The sequence below is a fragment of the Equus caballus genome, chromosome 24 (genome assembly GCF_041296265.1).
Source record: "Equus caballus isolate H_3958 breed thoroughbred chromosome 24, TB-T2T, whole genome shotgun sequence".
NCBI classification, from domain to species: Eukaryota; Metazoa; Chordata; class Mammalia; order Perissodactyla; family Equidae; genus Equus; species Equus caballus.
Genome location: NC_091707.1, coordinates 32,636,061 through 32,655,211, shown reverse-complemented (window position 1 = coordinate 32,655,211; position 19,151 = coordinate 32,636,061). Strand labels below are relative to the sequence as shown.

At 40.7% G+C, this 19,151-nt stretch overlaps 3 protein-coding genes across 19 annotated transcripts in view; 1 reads left to right on the top strand and 2 right to left on the bottom strand.

The window, feature by feature from the left end:
* The window catches only part of LIN52 (lin-52 DREAM MuvB core complex component), a 112,170-nt gene extending 111,763 nt beyond the window's left edge, over window positions 1-407 (bottom strand). For all 5 annotated transcript variants that reach the window (XM_001490424.7, XM_023628090.2, XM_023628091.2 and 2 more), the window contains exon 1: window positions 4-407. In XM_001490424.7, the coding sequence (XP_001490474.1) occupies window positions 4-34 (31 nt within the window). In that variant the 5' untranslated portion in view covers window positions 35-407. The remainder of the gene's footprint in view (window positions 1-3) is intronic.
* ALDH6A1 (aldehyde dehydrogenase 6 family member A1) lies at window positions 95-19,078 on the top strand. Of its 5 annotated transcripts, XM_070250109.1 has the most exons (14): window positions 579-659; window positions 1,241-1,425; window positions 5,017-5,077; window positions 6,977-7,033; window positions 8,002-8,076; window positions 8,250-8,411; window positions 8,637-8,715; window positions 9,338-9,640; window positions 10,457-10,578; window positions 11,953-12,142; window positions 12,328-12,509; window positions 13,885-14,064; window positions 14,332-14,430; window positions 16,791-19,078. In XM_070250109.1, the coding sequence occupies exons 6-14, from the start codon at window positions 8,298-8,300 to the stop codon at window positions 16,893-16,895; spliced, it is 1,374 nt and encodes a 457-aa protein (XP_070106210.1). In that variant the 5' UTR covers window positions 579-659; window positions 1,241-1,425; window positions 5,017-5,077; window positions 6,977-7,033; window positions 8,002-8,076; window positions 8,250-8,297; the 3' UTR covers window positions 16,896-19,078. The 5 variants fall into 5 exon arrangements, with proteins under 5 accessions (XP_070106208.1, XP_001490453.1, XP_070106209.1 ...); XM_070250107.1 differs by lacking the exon at window positions 5,017-5,077 and having other exon boundaries at window positions 95-659; XM_070250108.1 differs by lacking the exon at window positions 5,017-5,077 and having other exon boundaries at window positions 358-598.
* Window positions 6,763-19,151, bottom strand: part of BBOF1 (basal body orientation factor 1) — a 62,668-nt gene continuing 50,279 nt past the window's right edge. For 5 of the 9 annotated variants that reach the window (XM_005605321.4, XM_070250111.1, XM_070250114.1 and 2 more), the window contains one exon: window positions 13,495-14,550. In XM_005605321.4, coding sequence (XP_005605378.1) covers window positions 14,539-14,550 — 12 coding nt within the window. In that variant the 3' untranslated portion in view covers window positions 13,495-14,538. Of the gene's footprint in view, window positions 7,064-13,494; window positions 14,551-19,151 lie in introns of those variants that run through there. The other 4 variants (XM_023628079.2, XM_070250110.1, XM_070250112.1 and 1 more) reach the window with 1 other exon arrangement.

Here is a 19,151-nt window from a genome sequence, read left to right as displayed (position 1 = left end):
TACCATCTGTGGGAGACGCCATCTTCCAACCCATGTCACGTGACGTGGCCAACCGTCGGCGGGAAAGCAAGGACCCGTAAGCCACGCCCCCAAAGGGAAACCCTATCCTCAACTCGCAGCCCAGTCTCGTTTCCCCGCCCCATAGGGCGATCTTCCCCTAGCCCCGCCCCCAGCGCTAGCCACGCCCCCTCGCGCTGTGGGTGAGGTGGAGCGACTGCCCTTCTTGGAGGGTCTTATTTACTTTCCTCAGTGAGGGGGTGGGGCCGCGGTCGTGCCTGTGGCCAATCGGAGTTCCCGGTTAGGGGGCGTCTTCGCGGTGTGCTCTATATAGAGTGTCCAAGTCAGGGGCGTCTTCCCAACCTCCGCCGACAGAGTTTGCCGATGTGGGAGGGGGCGCGAGCTCTTCTACTTCTGACCAATCGCATACCCCTAGGAGTGGGACTGAGGGGTGGAGTGAAGTGTTAGGGCTAGTGATTGGCTAGGGGAAAATGTCCTCTCCACCAATGAGGAGGTGCGGCAGGTTGGAGGGGCGAGGCCTGGCCGCGGTAGTTCGTCTGTGGAATCTCGGGCAGAAGAGGCGCGGGGAGGCGGAGAAGAGGTAGGCGAGAGCCATGGCGTCACTGGTGGCGGCGGCGGCAGTGCGGGCCCGGATCCTGCAGGCGAGTGAGAGTGGCACCGAAGGGTCGCAGAGCTAGGAATTGGGTCCTTTCCGTCCACTCTCTGAGCCAACCTCTTCTTGGCCGACTCCCTGTTCCCCCTCGACCTGTGCGGCCCTGTCCCACCCCTCACTCCGTGTCTGCCCTCGTTGGATCCAGCCCTGGGCTGTCACCCCTGGCCCTCCGCCCTTTTAGTCTTGAGCCTCCCGTTTTCTGGCTCTGGCCCACTCTTCTCCTCCAGCTCTGCCCCGTCCGTGCACTCACTCTCTTGTCCTCACCTCTCTGGGTCTGCCCACCGTCTTTCCCTTTCTCCTCTGCACCAGCCACCTCTCTCCCAGAAACTCCCCATCTGGTCAGCTTTCTTAGAGCTCTTTCACCTGCCAGAAGCGTCCAGATTGGTCCCTTCCCCCACCCTACTTCACTGTCTATAATCCGAGGTAAAGAGGGGAGGAGGAGGCACGTGAGGGGCGAGGGTCGGTGAATGAACTTTGAATCTCCTTCTAGAAGGGTACACTAGGTTTTCCCCTAAAGCAGCCATTTGCTGAGCTTTTTTCCCCAGCTTTGGTACTTTTTATTTTCCACAGGCTGTAGGCTGTCCCCTTGCTTGCCAAGACTTTCAGTTAAACTTTCTCTCAGCAAAGTTACAGTGCTCATGTTGGAGGTAAACAAGGACACATAGTTATGCGGCTAGTTGGTTCCAAGCACATGCAAGGGACGAAACATCTCTAAAACAGGTGATAGAAAATGGGAGCCAAGGAAGACAAGAAATGTAAGTGCCAAGTTTCCTTCCCAAAGTCAGCTCTTCGTGTGCCCACACACCCTCAACTCTGCCCATGGTGGGGATTGGGTCCTCTCTGAACCAGCCAAAGGAGGGGTGGTAGAGCTACAGAAGCTGATGCCTGAGGCCTGCGATCTCTAACTCTGTTCGTAGCCTTTTCCCTGTTGTTCACAGCCTAACAGGGACTTCGAATATGAGGCAAGATTTACCACAGGCAACATTCTTCCACCTGCAAGAAACAACATTGCCCTTCTTATTACATCCAGCCTGGGAACTTCTTCCTCTATGTAGCTGGACTTTTAGATAATATTAGTATTTACCAGGTTTCACTGAGTTCTACTGCAGAAACATGCACTTTTAAGATTCTTAGTAGAGTCAGCAAAGGTTCGTGTTTAAATATGCTGTTTAATGAGACAGTGTGGAGAATGGGTTGGAAGGGTTTGTCAGGTGGTCTGGCTTCAGTCATATATTTCTTGCTGTGACCCTAATTCTGTGTTTCTAGTATCTTTTTTTAGAAGTACGGAAATAGAGTTTCTACGCTATATTTTTCATTGCCAACTTCTTGAAATCTTTTACTGAAATTGACTTTTTTCCTTTGCTTCTCGCCATCATAATGAGTCATTGACAGCCTTAAGAAGGTATTTTGTCCTTTGTATCAAGGAAAAGAATCTCCTTTCCCATGTACTTTATTTTGGAGACAGACACTATTTTCTGATTCATTTGAAGAAACTTCTGAATTGACCTGGAAAAAAATGGGAATAGTAATCCTTAGCCAACTGGGAGTTGCTGTAACATGACACTTTGATAAAGGGTGATGTAGATTCAGTCATGCATTTTAGAGGACTATCCAAAGGATCTGTAAAGGAGAAAGTTCTTGTTTTCAGTTATTTTAAGTATTCAGTGTATCTTCTCTGCTATGGTGGCTAGTAAGACTTACCTAAAACTTCTGCTCTTGTGATGTTACCACTCCCATTTAGAGATAAGAAAAGCAGTCTTAAAGGGTCTCAGTGACTTTCCTCAGTGATGTGGTAGAAAGAGCACAGGCTTCACAGTCATACTTGGATTCTATCCCAAGTCTACCACTTTCTAGTCGTAAGAATATTTGTGAAGATTAGAATTAATGAATATAATGAAGTGAGTTACCTGACACTTAAGGTCATCTAAGGTCTCCCAACTAGTAACTGATGGGGCTGAGGATTAGGACTTAAATCTTGTCATCTCTTTCTGTGTCAGGCACTGTCTCAAGCTTTGGGAAAGAAGAAGTAAGTAAAACACTGAAAGCTCCCCTGTTATAATGCAGTGATAAGTGCTAAACAATAGCAGTGCACAGGCTACTGCGGGAATGTAGGGAAAGAGCCCCGGAGTCAACCTGTGCAATTCGGGAAAAGCTTCCAAAGGGGTTGGCTCTGGGCTTGAGTCTTACAGGACTAACCAGCTTTTAGCCCAGGGGAGAAGGGAGTGCCTGGTAAAGGTAACAGGCAAGTACAAAATATTAACATGAAGAGAGCAGGAAGTTTGGTGTGACTGGACATAGGGTAGTTTCTCCAGCAACGGTGCTAACAAGCGTTTCTTGGGAAATGAAGAAAAGAGATCTAACTTGTCAAAAACTATATGTAATGTTTTATTAGACCAGATGCACTGCCTTTTATGCCCTCTTGACAGCAGAGAGGCTGTATACAAGTGAAAAAATAAAACAAGGTGGCCTAGAATGCTCAAGCCAGTTGATTCATGCATTTTCTGCCCTATGAGAGAGTATACATGAAACAAAATTAATATCAAACAGTTGCTTGGTGGTACTCATTCTTTCATTCTGCAAAACATTGCTGAGTGCTTACTTTATTCCAGGAATGGTTCTAGGGCTGAGGACACAACCATCTAGTGATCTGAGAGAGACTTAATGATTAAACAAGCTACCATTCCGTAATGTGATATGAGAAATAGAGGAATTCAGGTGTTTTATGAGCTCCACAATCAGGTACTTAGCCTAGACCTGAGGTTGAGACTTAAAAATTTCCAACTCTGCTACTTCCCCTCTCACTCTCAGGAGTTAATCCTATTTTTCCTACTTCAGAGGAAACAGAAACCATCAGATGAAAACTTCCTCAACTTCCTACTAGCAAACCTACAAGACTGACCTGCAGCTATGCCCAAAGTGATGGCTAAGTAGGGAGCTAAGGTGTAGGAGTGAGCCAAGCAAATGGGATTAAACAATTTTGGGCAAGAGGAAGCAGCATGTACAAGGGTAGAGAGAGACAAAACATGTTCCAAATGGCTGGAGCAAAGAGAACAAGGAGGAAAGCTATGAAACTAGAGAAGTAAAGATACTATATAGGGTCTTCTAAGCAACATCAAGATTAGTCTTTATCCCAAGGGCAGTGGAAAGTCATTGGAGGGTTGTAAACAAGGGAGTGATCTGATCAGATTTGTGTTTTAGAAAGACCCTCTGGCTATGTGGCAGAAATAGATTCAGAAGATTTAAGATTGGAGCTGGGAGACTTGTTAGGAAACCATTACTGAAGTCCGGGGGAGAGACAATGATGGTATAAACTGGGGTGATGGCAGGAAGGGTAGAGAAAAAGGGAGGTATTCCAAAAATGTCCGGGAGGACAGATGGCCAGGACTTGTTTGATTCACTGTGGAGGGACGGGGAGGAGCTGGGGTGACATTCAGCTTTCTGGTTGGGCAACTAGGTGAACAGCAGCCCCATTCACTGAAAGGTGGGCTATAGGAAGCAGAGCAGGTTGGTGGGAGGATGATGAGGAGCTCAGCTTTTTCAACATGTAGCTAAATAGCATCCAAGTAGAGATGTGGTGAAGACAGTTATGTACTTATTACCTGAAGAGGAAGATTCTGGCTAAGGACTGCAGATATGGGTATCATCAGGATCTAGGTAGTTAAGCCACGAGTTGATGAAATTATCCAAGGAAAGTATGTGAAATGAGAAGAAAAGAAGGCCTAGGACCAAGCCAGGAAGAGCTTGAACAGTTAGTGGACAGGTAGAGGACAAGAACCATCAAAGAAAGCAGAGAAGAAGTGGCTCAAGAAATAGAAGAGATACCGGGGCATCACAGAAGACAAGTGAAAAGGGGGTTCAGGAAGGGGGCCATGATTAACCATGTCACTTCTGCTGAGAGGTCAAGTATAAGGAGGACTGGGAAGAGTCCATGGGGTGTAGAAAGTCACTGGTGTTCAGTCATGAAGATTGAAATAGATGAAGAGTTAGTGGGAGATTAGGAAATAAAGTTAATTAGCATGAAGAACCTTTTGGATGGAGAGAGGTTTAAGGTACAGGAAAGAAAGGATAATTGATGGAAGTGTCAGAGGCAGCAGGAAAGGTTGACTTCAGAGCATGGGGCAGAGATTAGCCTTAGATTGGAGGACAGACACCTCTTCAGTCAGTCCACAGATACTGATTGTGCATCTCTCTCTCCCAGTCACTTTGTCCTCACAGAGCTTGCTAGCTACAGTCTCCATAAGAGGGAGGAAGGGAAAAAGGATGGGTGTATGTGCAGGTCAGTTTTGTAGGTTTGCTAGTAGGAAGATGAGGAAGTTCTCGTCTGATGGTTTCTGTTTCCTCTGAAGTAGGAAAGACAAGGCGAGCTCCTGAGAGTAAGAAGCAGAGTTGGAAGTATTAAGAGAATTGGTGAGTTTTGAAATACAAGGAGTGACAGCAAATAGTATTTATAATAATAATATAGTAATAATAACACTTAATGAGCACCAACTACTTGCTAGCTATTTTCCATATCTGAACAGTCTTGATCACAATGACTCTAAAGGAGGTGAACAAGGCAGATGTAGTGCCTACCCTCATGGAATTTACAGTCTTTGGGGTAACAGACAAGTACCCAGGCAATTACAACAGAGCCAAATAAACCTGATAGAGGAAGTATTGGCTGCTGTGGGAGTACAAAAAAGGGACACTTAACCTAGTCTGGGGTGGGGGCAGTCAGGCAATAAAGCTGCTTGCTGGACCTTTCTTTTGTTCAGTAGATTTTTATTGAACACCCACTGTGTACCAGGTTGGTATTGGAAACATGCTATAAAGAAGACATGGTGGGCTGCAGGAGAGTGTTGATGGTTTGAAATGGCTTTTGTGGGGAATGGGAAAGGAGGCAGACTAGGCATTTGGAACGATTGTCTGCTGACCCAAAGGACCAGCACCCTTTCCTCTGGACAGTGCTGCAGGCACATACATTCTTGCACTTTAAGCAGCCCTAAACCCTTGGTTAACATGGGCTCTCTTCAGACAAGGTAAAAGATTAATAGATTGCAGTTTCTTTTATATTCCAGTCCTGAGTATTCCAGTTTGCTCACTTTATTTAGACTTGAATATTTTTTAAATCAACTTCCATAGCATATATACAAACTATTTTTTTTAGAGTTATTTTACTGTAACTGATTTTCCCTCCATTTGCTGATTATACCCTATTAAGTATTACCTATGCAGCACATTCCTTTCCTATAAGGTACATATTGCATCTTTTTGAACAGCTTTATTGAGATAAAATTGACATAAACTGTATATATTTAAAGTATACAATTTGATGTTTTAATATTTGTATACACCTATGAAAACATCATCACAATCAAGATAATGTACATATCCATCACCCCCAAAAGTTTCCCTCTTACCCTCTCCTCTCTACCTCCCCCATCATCTCTAAGCAATCACTGATCTGCTTTCTGACACTACAGATTAGTTTGCATTTTCTTGTTTTTTTATAAATGGAATCATACAGTATGTACTCTTTTTATGTCTGACTTCTTTCACTCAATATAATTATTATAATTACCCATGTTGTTGCATGTATCAATAGTTCATTCCTTTTTATTGCTGAGTAGTATTCCAATGTAGGGATATACCACATTCATTTCCCTGTTCACCTATCCAGTGGTGAACATTTGGGTTGTTTCTAAGTTTGGGGCTATTACAAATAAAGCTGCTATGAACATTTGTTTTCAAGTACTTGTATGGGTATATTATACTTACGTTTGATACTTGGTTGTATACTATCTTATAGTGTTAGATACCATGCTGTTTTCATATTGTTAGATATGGGCCAAAACTTAGGAAAATATGGTCTAATGACAAAAAACATATATATATATACACACACACACATATATATTTTTTTTGCTGAGGAAGAGTCACCCTGAGCTAACATCTGTGGCCAGTCTTCCTCTGCCATTGATGAGTGGTGTAGGTCTGCACCCAGGAACCAAACCTGGGCCACTGAAGCAGAGTGTGCCAAACTTAACCACTAGGCCACTGGGGCTGGCCCCAAAATATATATATTTTTAACTAGGACTGACCTAGAAATTGAGGACGTGATCATTATGGTTTTATTGTTTTCTCATAGTTTGCTATATCTCATAGTCTCGTATCTTTTCTCTTTAAAGACTATATGACTCTCTAGAGCAAATACCAAGTCCTTTTTCATATAGCCACAGTAACTAGGATAATGTTAAGCATGTAGTAGCCATTTGCTAATAATCTTCTGCTGTCATTTATCAAAATAATCATTCTTTTTCCTCACAGGCTTCTTCCAAGGTGAACTCCACTTGGTATCCAGCATCCTCCTTCTCTTCTTCAGTGGTGAGTTTATTTGGCACTAAAGGTTGACTTCTGAGAAGGAATTTTTGAGTATTATCATTTAATCTGTTTTATATAATAATGACTATGTCTATTATGTTGTAAGCGGTCTTTATAGTTATGCACGATGGTATTTATAGTTACGATTTTAATGGCTTTATATATTCCATCAAGTAGATACAACCTGAATTAACAATTTCCCCAAATAACATTTAGATTGCTTCAGTTTTTCAATATTATAAAACAAACATTTATTTCTAGTTTTTTCCTTCTTTTAGATTATTTCCCTTCTGAAATAGGATTACTGTGTCAAAAGATACATTTTCATGGCTTCTAGAAGTTTTGTTGACTCTGCCATATAGTTGTCTTCTTCTTAACAACCTTTAGAGTTGTTTTTACACACTTTCTGTCTGTCAGCCATTTGAAGTACCTAAAGTCTAATAAATCAGGTTAGTGCTCAAAATCTTTTCTGTATAGAAGCATGCACACTCTGTAACACAGTAGTCTTTTACCTTTTTGGTCCACAGACCCCTTTGAAAATTTAATGAAAGTAAGCTACTTCTCAGAAAAAATACACGCAGAAACATTTTAAGAATCCTTTGATCATAAAGGTGACATACTCATGTTAATGTGACAGAAAGTCAGCTGGGGCAATAAGTCATAATAGCTAATCTTTGTTAACACAGAATCTGCTGCTTTTCTAGTCTAAGCTTCTCAGTTACATGTGTTTACTCATGAAGTTCCACTGTGTGCTTAGCAGGGAATTTCCCATTTTCAGAGAGATCACAGTATTAAGAATATCTTAATAAACACTATAGACAAGAATATTGTGTTTCTCTTTCCCAGTGAACATTTCTAGAGAGCAGTAGATTCAATTATCAACCCGAATTCCTTCCTCATTGTAAAAGGGAGAGAGAGAAGTAAAGAAATAACTAATATAGTTTTTTGTTGCTGTCTTTTGCTTTTCCCAGCCATCTGTGAAGCTCTTCATTGATGGGAAATTTGTTGAATCCAAAAGTGACAAATGGACTGATATCCACAACCCAGTAAGCAAAGCTGCTTTGGGACTAAACTGACTACCCAAGAATTCTGGGAACACGGTGGGAAAGTGGGGACCTGAGTATCTATCATGAAGCACATAGTACTGCCTCCGTGACTAGATGAAAAATGGAGAAGGTGGGGCAAGGGCAGAGGATCATGTGCTGCTTTTTCCCATCAGGCCACCAATGAGGTTATTGGTCGGGTCCCTGAGGCCACCAAGGCTGAAATGGATGCGGCTGTTGCTTCCTGCAAACGTGCTTTTCCTGCATGGGCAGACACGTCAGTATTAAGCCGTCAGCAGGTCCTGCTCCGCTATCAACAGCTTATTAAAGAAAATTTGGTAAGAAATCTAATGGTATAATTTTCCAAACTGTTGCCTAGGGAATACTTGTCACTCCCACAGAGGCCCTTTTAGCTGCCCTCCACAACTCAGCAATCGAGAGGCATAGATCATGGCTCTCTCCCTTGTGCTACTTCTCCCCAAGTTTTGTTCTTCCTTGGCTGCCTGAGAACTAAAAGGAGGCACATCCTTGCATTGGTTTCTATTTGTGTGTTTTCTCTCTAGAAAGAAATTGCCAGGGTAATCACGCTGGAACAAGGGAAGACCCTAGCTGATGCCGAAGGAGATGTATTTCGAGGCCTTCGTAAGCTGGGAATCCCTCATGGGGAGTTCAGGGACCTTTGGGAAGGAGCAAAGGAAGATGGAAGGCAAAGATCCTAGAATGAGGATTGCTTCTTCTTTTATGTAGATTTTGCTATCCCATGATATCTTTTTTAATACTTGTGGAAAATGGCAATACTTCTCAGGTATCTATGAGATTGGTTTACTTCATTATTTTACTTGAATGATCTTCTAGTAGGTATATGCATTTCACTGTCTTTTTCCCATTCAGAGAATCTCATTTTGCACAACCGCTTCATATGGAAGGGCAAATGAGTGTTTCTTCCCTCTGTCACTGGCCTGAGCTACTCCCTGTCCTCAGAGCTGATTAGAGCATGACAAAGCTAAGTATAGTCATGCTCCACATGACAATGTTACAGTCAATGATGCATATATGATGGTGGTCCCATAAGATTAGTACCCTGTAGTCTAGGTGTGTAGCAGGCTATACCATCCAGGTTTGTGTAAGTACATTCTATGATATTCACACAATGACGAAATCACCTAACACATTTCTCAGAATGTATCCCCATTGTTAAGCAACGTTATGACTGTAGTGCAGAGTGTGGAGGGCTGATGGCCTGATTGCCTCTTCTCTGTTCCAGAGGTGGTTGAACACGCCTGCAGTGTGACATCCCTGATTCTGGGAGAGACCATGCCATCCATCACCAAAGACATGGACCTTTATTCCTACCGTCTGCCTCTGGGGGTGTGTGCAGGAATTGCTCCATTCAATTTTCCTGCCATGATCCCCCTGTGGATGTTTCCCATGGCCATGGTGTGTGGAAATACCTTCCTAATGAAACCATCAGAGCGAGTTCCTGGAGCAACTATGCTTCTTGCCAAGTTGCTCCAGGACTCTGGTGCCCCTGATGGAACACTGAATGTCATACACGGACAACGTGAAGGTAAATGTGGCACGTAATCTGGCTACCAAAAAATCAAGGTGTTGAGTGGTGATGGGTGTTTTAGGATGAGGAACCTAGGGAGGAAGGGATTTACTAATAGTAACCTCCACGTTTGAAAGTTTGTTGACTGTTTTGCCATCTTTGTGTGCTAAGGTAAAACTTAGCTGGGGAGTAGCATGCATCTTGCCCTACAGAATATATTGGGACAAATAAATATGGATTAGGGCAAGACACAGATGAGAATAAAGAGAAAATTTTCACTTCAATATTGAGAGAATTTATGAGGATATTTAACTCAGAGAATATATAGACTTGAAGAACTTCTAATTTATATAATAATAGCTAATACTTAAAAAGCGCTTCTGTGTTTCGGGCACTGTTCCTAATGCCTTTCATATATCATCTCATTTAATCTTTACAACAACCCTTTGAGGCAGGTACTATTATTTTTTCATTTTACAGATAAGAAAATTGAGGCATAATACAATTAAGTAATTTGCCCAAAGTTACACTGCTAGAAACTGTCAAAAGCCAGAATGTGTGTAACCATGAAGGCTGACCCTGGTTTTTACTTTTAAATACTATGCTATATTGCCTCTCACATGAGGGCACAATAGTATCTGAGAGTCCCAGTATATAGTGACAGGTGAGAAAATATCACATTCCTAAAGGACAAAAGGAAAAGTTGAGTATTGAAATGCTGTTATTTTGGAGGAAAACTTCTCATTCATACCAGTGGGAAAAGGGGAGATGTGCCATGTTGAGAAGCCTGTAGCCATTTGTTCTTTTGTGTGATCGTTTATTTTCTTCTTAAAGCTGTAAACTTTATTTGTGATCATCCGGATATCAAAGCAATCAGCTTTGTGGGATCCAACCAGGCAGGAGAGTACATCTTCGAGAGAGGGTCAAGACATGGCAAGAGAGTTCAAGCAAATATGGTGATTTCTTATTCCTTTTTCCCCAAACTCCATGTATTAAAATTACCTAGAAACAGCCCTTCAGCACAGAGGGCACTCATCCCACTCTAATGCCATCGTTTCTTTATTCCCATTTCATCCTGAATGTCTTCTCTTTAACCATGAACCTTATGACAAGTTTTATTCTAAGGCTCTTTAGTTACCTTTTATCTTATACAACTAATCTTGGTGACAAAGGGCACATTTCTCTCTAAGAATGTTATTCAAATTCTTTGGGCTTTAGCAGTAACAGCTGAATTCTGGTTGTGGTGTTTATTCCTTCAGACCATACTTCTTGCCCTTTATCCTTCCTTCTTTTGAGGCATATCCTAAATACTAATGTCAAAGATACGATCTTCCCTAAGAATCCAGGCTATTTAAGGCACTGGAAGGAGCCAAATATCCCTGTAAGAAATGTGAGTGTGGTTTACTTGGTCAGATAGTTTTGCTGTTCTCTTACTAGCTCCTTGCCAAATGCTTAGCAATTCTTTAATACTAAATATAAAGTCCAGTTGCCGCTTTCTCATCATTTGGCTAATGTTGCAGAAAGGATAGCCTCCCATGCACAGGCTTGGAAACTATTCATGAAGTGCCCACTTACTTCTTTTCATGGCTGAATGTGTTTTGGCCAATTTGACGTAAGTCCTTCCCAGTTCACTATGTAGTTATTGAGTGTATTCTGTGTCTAATAGTATATTATGTGTAATGGGATAAAATTAAGTAGTAGACTTGGTTCTATCCATGCACTCAACTACAGTTGTATCTGGAAACATGTGGAAATGATCATATGTTATCCTCCATAGAAAAGAAGTTTATGAGGCTATGTATCTAGAAGTATCTAGAAGCAAGCCAGTTTGGAGAATCTCTTTCCAGAAATTGTGTGTCAGGAGACCTACCTCCTGTTTTGCCTTTCAGCTGGCTACTGGCATTATTACTGGCAGCTCTTTGTTTACATTGCTCTTCATATAACTGGAAACCCCAGCAGAGAACAGATTCTTTCCTGTCTGACTTGGGAAAGATAAGGGAGTGCTCCTTGGTTCCTGGATGCAGTGTTTTTAGCCTGTCACTTTGACTGAATGTGATTGGGGCATTTTTGGTAATGGTTTTGATGTAAATTAACACATATCAGCTTATCAGCTGAGAAAGTAAAAGAAAAAAGTAACCTGGAGTTGCTTACTATTACCAAGACTTCAGCAATATCAAAATGATAATCTATCCTCAAAACAATAAAGGATAAATTCTCTAGTCCTTTCCTTAAATTCTCAGGTTTCCTTGAAATCTCAAATTCTTTGCATAATTTCTTAGCCTAATTATATATTGCCAAGGAAGATCCATGTACTTTCTGTATTTCCTTAGGGAGCCAAGAACCATGGGGTAGTCATGCCAGATGCCAATAAGGAGAATACCCTGAATCAGCTGGTTGGGGCAGCATTTGGAGCTGCTGGTCAGCGCTGCATGGCTCTTTCAACAGCGATCCTTGTGGGAGAAGCTAAGAAGTGGCTGCCAGAGCTGGTGGAGCGTGCCAAAAATCTGAGAGTCAATGCAGGTAATCAGTTACTTGCCTAGCTCCTTTAGACTTGGTTTTACCATTGGCCTTAGCCAACGGGACCGATTATGTCTATTTTTACCATTGCTTCTCTTTATACTGTACTTGTCATTTGGATTCAACTTTAGTTAGCAGTCATAATATATGTTAATGAAGACCTTAAATACTTCTGTGTTGTTTTACAGGAGACCAGCCTGGAGCTGATCTTGGCCCTCTGATCACTCCCCAGGCCAAAGAGCGAGTCTGTAATCTGATTGATAGTGGAACAAAGGAGGGAGCTTCCATCCTTCTTGATGGTCGAAAAATTAAAGTCAAAGGCTATGAAAATGGCAACTTTGTTGGACCAACCATCATCTCAAATGTCAAGGTGAACAACTCTGAATTATTTATTTCACAAATACAAGAGCTAGAGGCACCTTAGAAGCTATGGAATCTCATCCCTCCAGTTTATAAATGAAGACATTTAATGACTAGAGACCTCATCTCTTGCCAGGATAACTCAGTTATTTTATGTGGAGTCTGAATGAACCTCCCCTCCTGACTCCCAACCTCTTCCCACTATAGCAGTAGTCAGCAAGCTTTCCCTAAAGGGCTAGATGGTAAATATTTTCAGCTTTGCAGGGATATACTCTCTCTGTTGCAACTACTCAACTCGACATTTTAGTGTGAAAGCAGCCATTGACACTGTGGCTGTGTTCCAATAAAACTTTATTTAAAAAAACACAGAAACCAATGGTTTCTGTGTGTGGGTTGTACAAAAACAGGCAGCAAGCTGCCTTTGGCCCATGCACCATATTTTGCCAACCCCATCTTATATTATACTTGTTACTTATTTGTTCAATGTTAATTTTTTCTTCCTGCTCCTTCTTACTGCTTAGCTTATAGCTATTGCAGTGTCTCCATCAACATATCAACCACTCAGTATCTATTGAGTACCTACTCTGTGCCCAAAATTCAGCTGCATCTTCACCAGAAAGTGATGAAAGGAAAATAATTGATCTGTCAGTTTTTATTTATCAAAACTCTACAAGTCTCTCAGCTAAAATTAATGACTAAGTTGAAGTTATGAGGCTTTTTTTTGAAATTCTGATGCCCCCATTAATCCTACTGTAATCCTGAATAATCAAGAGGTGAATGTAAGAGTAGTAGAAATTATGAAATCTCTTGCCACAGAACCAAAGAGGAAAAATCCACTTATCAGCAACAAACACAGCTTACTAGCTATGGTGGTAAAGGATGTTTTGAATGTTTACTATGACCTGATATCAAAATATAAATGTATAGACTCATTGGGACGCAATGGAGTGAATGAGAATGGATTTTTTTTATGTTACAGAAAACTTAGCATAGGGTTTCTTTCAACAGAAAAATTCTCCTGTGATGGTTTTAATATATATTTGATTTATAAAAAAATGAATTTGCATGTAACATTTCAGTAACATAACAATTGTAAAACAAGTTATACAGGTATAAAAGAGGAAGCTAGTGATGGGTCCTGGGACCTAAAAATACAGAGCTTTAGGAAAGGAGTGTAGTTGTAGTTAATAGGAGTTTTAAGTTGTTTATATGACTGACAGCTTGGAAGATGGAACACAGCAAGAAAGGACTTTTTTTTTTATAATAGGTGGCTTAAAATGAAAAGAGATTACTAACATGAGAGCTATCCATGTAAACAGTGGGTAATGAAGTACCAAGTAAGCATACAATACTGACTTCTTTTCCGGATGCATCACTCCTCGCAGCCAAATATGACCTGTTACAAAGAGGAGATTTTTGGTCCAGTTCTTGTGGTTCTGGAGACAGACACTTTGGATGAAGCTATCAAGATTGTAAATGACAACCCATATGGAAATGGAACTGCCATCTTCACCACCAATGGAGCCACTGCTCGGAAATATTCCCACCTGGTGGATGTCGGACAGGTTTGTGAACAGAAGTTTTAGGAGATTCTTGTAGCCATTTACTGTTTCCTCTCTAAGGGGAAACAGTAAACACTGATCAGTCGCTGCCCCTCTGATCTCCCACAATGTCCCATTTCTTCCTCAGGAATAAAAGTTCATGGGATGGAGGATGGGGTGGAAGGTGGATATTTAAAATTGGTCTCTCTGATGCCAAGCATTTGTGCTTCTAAATGGAGAGCTGCTTTGAGTCCTTTTCTTAGTATTTGACGTGGATTTGTTCTGCTTTAGGTGGGTGTGAATGTCCCCATTCCAGTGCCTTTACCAATGTTCTCATTCAGTGGCTCTCGATCTTCCTTCAGGGGAGACACCAATTTCTATGGCAAACAGGTAACTAAGTTTAAAAAAACTTTTTTGAACATATTCAGGAACAAATATTCTGCACAAAAGGGCCTGCCAGCAGCTTCTATGGGGTCATATGTTGTTAAGCAGTGCTTGTCAGTAGGTCCCCTAGAAAAGATTTAAAAGTTAACAAAATTTTGCCAAAGCTGCTGCTTCTTGAAGGCAACAAAGTTTTGGAAAAAGAGCATCAGAAAGTACAAACCTTTGTATATGCCCTTTCCTCTGCCTGTGACCCTCTTTCTTCCTCCTCCCTTTCATCTGACTAACTCTTAATCACCTGTCATGGCTCAGTTTAAAGAATGGACTCCTCCAGAAAAGCACCTGTGACCATCACCAGCCCTTCCTCAGTGCAGTGTTGGGTATGCCCTCGTGTGCTACCATTGCACGTATTTCTCCTGTAATAGTTACTCATTTACAAAAAACTTTATTGAGCACCTTCTGTCTACCAAACACTAGTTTAGGCACTATAAATGCAGCACTGAGCAAGAAAAATAAAGCAGTTCTGGAACGAAATTGCCTGGGTTCAAATCCCAGTTCAGCCAGTTATTAACTGTGTGACCTTGGGGGATACCCTCTCTATGTCTCAAGTTTCTTCATCTGTAAAATAACAACAATAACAGTACCTATATTTTCCAAGATTATGAGGATTAAATTACCACAATCTTCAGCAGGTGCATATGTCCTAAGGCAGGAACAGGCATGGCATGTTCAAAAAGCAGAAATGGGCTGGAGCACAATGAGTGAATGAGGAAGAGACTGGTAAGAGATAAGGTTAGAGAGGTAGGCAGGGGCAAGTCATTTGGCTCTTTAAGCCATGTTATGAAGCCGTCTTACCCACTAGGCCACACTGTAAACATTAGTTACTTACCTGCAGTACCTGGCACAGAGCAGGCACCTAAACACGTGTTCACCAAATGAGCTAGTGGAAGTTCTTTGTAGTCCCACGGAAATACAGCTATTTTGGAACCTTCAGTACTAAATTACATGTTTTCTATACATGTTTTATAGGTTAATAAAAAATTAACAGTGGGATTGCACAGCAGAATGTGACAGTGTGGCCAAGTGGTTAAGAAAACACTTTGGTTATTTGGAGGCTGATTATCCAGTTTCTACATTAGTCACAGCTTTTTCAAAATTGATTAATCTGATACTATTAACAAAAATTTCTTTCAAAGGAAGCAGAGTAAAACTATTGCTTAAAATATTTTTGGGTTTTTTTCCTCCTTTATTCTCCACTGGCTTGGTTTAATTACTGTAAGTTACTCTGGTAAGTGAGGCTTCTTGGAGGAAAAGACTGACCTCATATACAGTTCAAGTCTTAAATCCTTAGGTAATTAAATTGCTATTTTGTATTCTGGAAAGAAGACACGAAAGTATCACTCTGACATGATAAAATATAAACTTTAGTTGTATCTTATATTGAAAGTATGTAATAAACTCTCGTTGTTTTCAATATATTAACATGACCCAGATTTTGTCAAATATTCTAGAAGAGTATTTTAATCAAGCCAATGTGTTTTTTCCTAATAATATCTTTCTAGCTTGCAAGTAATTTTATGAGTTAGGTCTGCACAGTCTATTCTCTTTTGTTCAAGCCCATTCTTATAAAATAAACTATGTATATGGTAAAGCCTTAAATATGCTGAATTTTTTTGGCTCACATCTTATAGGTGATTTAGACGTGAATGTGTATAATAGCAGATGTTTTATTTTAGATTTGTAAGATATGTGGATTTTACTACTTCGGTATAGAGTTGTTTATCACTGACAGTTGTCAGAAATGGCCTGATATATGTTTCATCCCTTCACTTGTTTTTCTTCTTCATGGGAAGGTGAGAAAAAACTAGCAATTATTGACCAGCAGTTACTTTGCCGGGATGTTTGCATTCATTTCATTTTCCCCTCATACATTGCTGTAAGGTGCGCATTAAGTCACAGATAAGGCCCAAGGTTAAACGGCAGTCAATAAAGAGTAGAGGCAGGATTTGAGCCGTGTCTCAAGACCTCAGAGCACATGATATTCAGCTCTAGGAACAGAATTACCTACAAGTTTAACAGATTACATTGTTCAATTTTTCCATTTAGGTGCTCTTGGCTAGTTTCAGCATAATGATGGCTAAGGTTTGTTTACTATGTGCCAGGTACTATGCTAAATGTTTTACATAGATTAGATTATCTCATGAACAATTATATTGGATTATGGTTGCACCTATTCCTCAAGTAGGAATGTGAGTAGCACTTAGCAGCCCCTCCTTCAAAAGTTGATTAAAAGAGGAATCATGAACTCCCCAGAAACATATGCTAACTCCCTGTCTCTTGCTCTTTCTTTTTTCCTTTGTTCTCTTTAGGGCATCCAATTCTACACTCAGCTAAAGACCATCACTTCTCAGTGGAAAGAAGAAGATGCTACTCTTTCCTCACCTGCTGTAGTCATGCCTACCATGGGCCGTTAGAAACAAGTTTGTTCCAAACTCAGTCCATCCTAACTAATCTCCCTTTATTCTTGACCAACTTCATTTGCTTTGTATGAAACTTTGTTCAGATTAGATCCCCGGGAATGGAATACCTGTAACTAAAATCTTTCTCAGGACCATTAGCCTCTGCAAAGTTCCTATAGGGAGACTCCTAGTGTAACTCTGAAAGCAGATTTTCACTTGCTCTTCATACGTCTACTTTTGAGATAACTGTTGTAACTGTGAAGTGCTTATCTCGAATGAAAGCTTAGACCCATTTTCTAAAAATTCTCCCCTTTTCTGATGACTTGAAGGAAGGGAAGATTAGTGTATGTAAAGATGATCTTCTGGGGGCTGGCCCCGTGGCCGAGTGGTTAAGTTCATGGACTCTACTTCGGTGGCCCAGGATTTTGCCAGTTCGAATCCTGGGCGTGGACATGGCACCTCTCATCAAGCCATGCTGAGGTGGCATCCCACATGCCACAACTAGAAGGACTCACAACTGAAATACACAACTATGTACCAGGGGCTTTGGGAGAAAAAGGAAAAATTAAATCTTAAAAAAAAAAAAGATTATCTTCCAATAATTGGAAGATGACCTCTCAGATGGGGAAATCAGACAGAAATAATCCACCCTTTGGTTGATCCTCAGTCAGAGCCCTTATGTAAATGCTGGTAGGGGAGACCCCTTTGTCAGGCTTTCCTGAGCCTCTCATTTATCCCACACTACACAAGATATAATCCATTTCTACTTATCCCACAATTGTGACAACTGCTTCTTTCTTTTCTGCTGAATACTACTTTGTTCTAGTGATTCATGACCACTAACTCTATCATTGTCATTGTTCCTGCTTCTTAAAATCACTTCTCAAGGATACCTCAGTATGCACTGGATAAATCATCTTTTTGTTGCGTGTGCCAAGTGTTAAATTTCAGGGTTTGCTTCAGCAATCATTAATTAATGCTTCAGTCAGTACTTCAGATGCCAATAGGTTTTCCTTAGAAAACCATTTCAAAAGTTATTTTAGGCCCAGAAATCAAGGGATTGTTCTAACTATGAAAGTGGGGAAGACTCTTGCCTTAAGCAAGTCCCACCTGATACTACTTGCCAAACTTTTTATTTTGTTCTTTCCTCTTGCCTGCATTTCTCACTAGTGATATGTTTTAATGAAAGAACCCTTAGTGTAAAGTAACTGGCTGGGGCCTAAGAAATTTGAAAGCTTTGCATGACATAAAATAGTAAAAAAAGAGAGGCTTTGACAGATTCTTCTGCTACCATTAATTCAACTGTCTTTATGCTTTTTGTCTCTTTGATATAGCTAAATTTTAAGTCAGAACAGAAATTGACGTGCAGAATAGATTCTGTCTTTTTGCTCTGCCATCCCAATTGAATCCTGTCTTTTTGATATGGTTTTCACCCAGCAAACTGGCTCTGATCGAGCAATCTCTGGTCTTCAGCCAGATGACATAGGTCATTTATTTTTCTACTTCCTTGTTAATCACGTGGATAATGTTAACCTACTTCACGGGGGTTATTCGGTGAATTAAAGATAGTGAAAACCTTGAAAATGTTTGTGCCTCTGGATTTTAGGCTTATTACTACCACCTGCTGGATAGAATGTCAAAATCTTCAATCACTTAAGGTGACTAGATCTGTAATAAAATACATTTAAGACCCCTCAGGGTCTTTTCTCGGGGAGGGGGATTTGCCTTCCTAAAGCTGAGGCAATAGAAATTTATAATTTGATGATAGAATGCCCCTTGATTTATATCACAGCTGGCAACTGGTAGTGATATTTAATCCAATCCAACAACTACAGGCTGGGTTGAATAAAAGGTCATATTGTCTAAATTCCAAGTGGAATTAAATATAATCACAGAGACTCCTAAGTTTTCCTTACATTTAAGGGAAATCACTTGTTTAAAAATAGTAACTAATCAGAATTGCATTACTCTAATTGGAATCAACTCCTTTGGCTAGCTACTTGCTACTCAGAAGAGTTTCTTGTTTCTCAGATGGAAAAAAATCTGTACAGTTAGGTTCATGCTAGTAGCAGCTAAAAAGTTCAGTATTTTATTTTCTTTTTGCTCTGATGTGGCCTCGTTAGAAATTTCTCAGATTCTACATTGTACTAAGTGATTATGAATAACAAATTACAAATAAAAAGCTCTTAAAAAGAAAACTTGGCTTTTTTTTTTTAATGGTGCCATACTCCTTATAATGCCTTTGCCCCCTAGCTTATAGTGACTCAGACT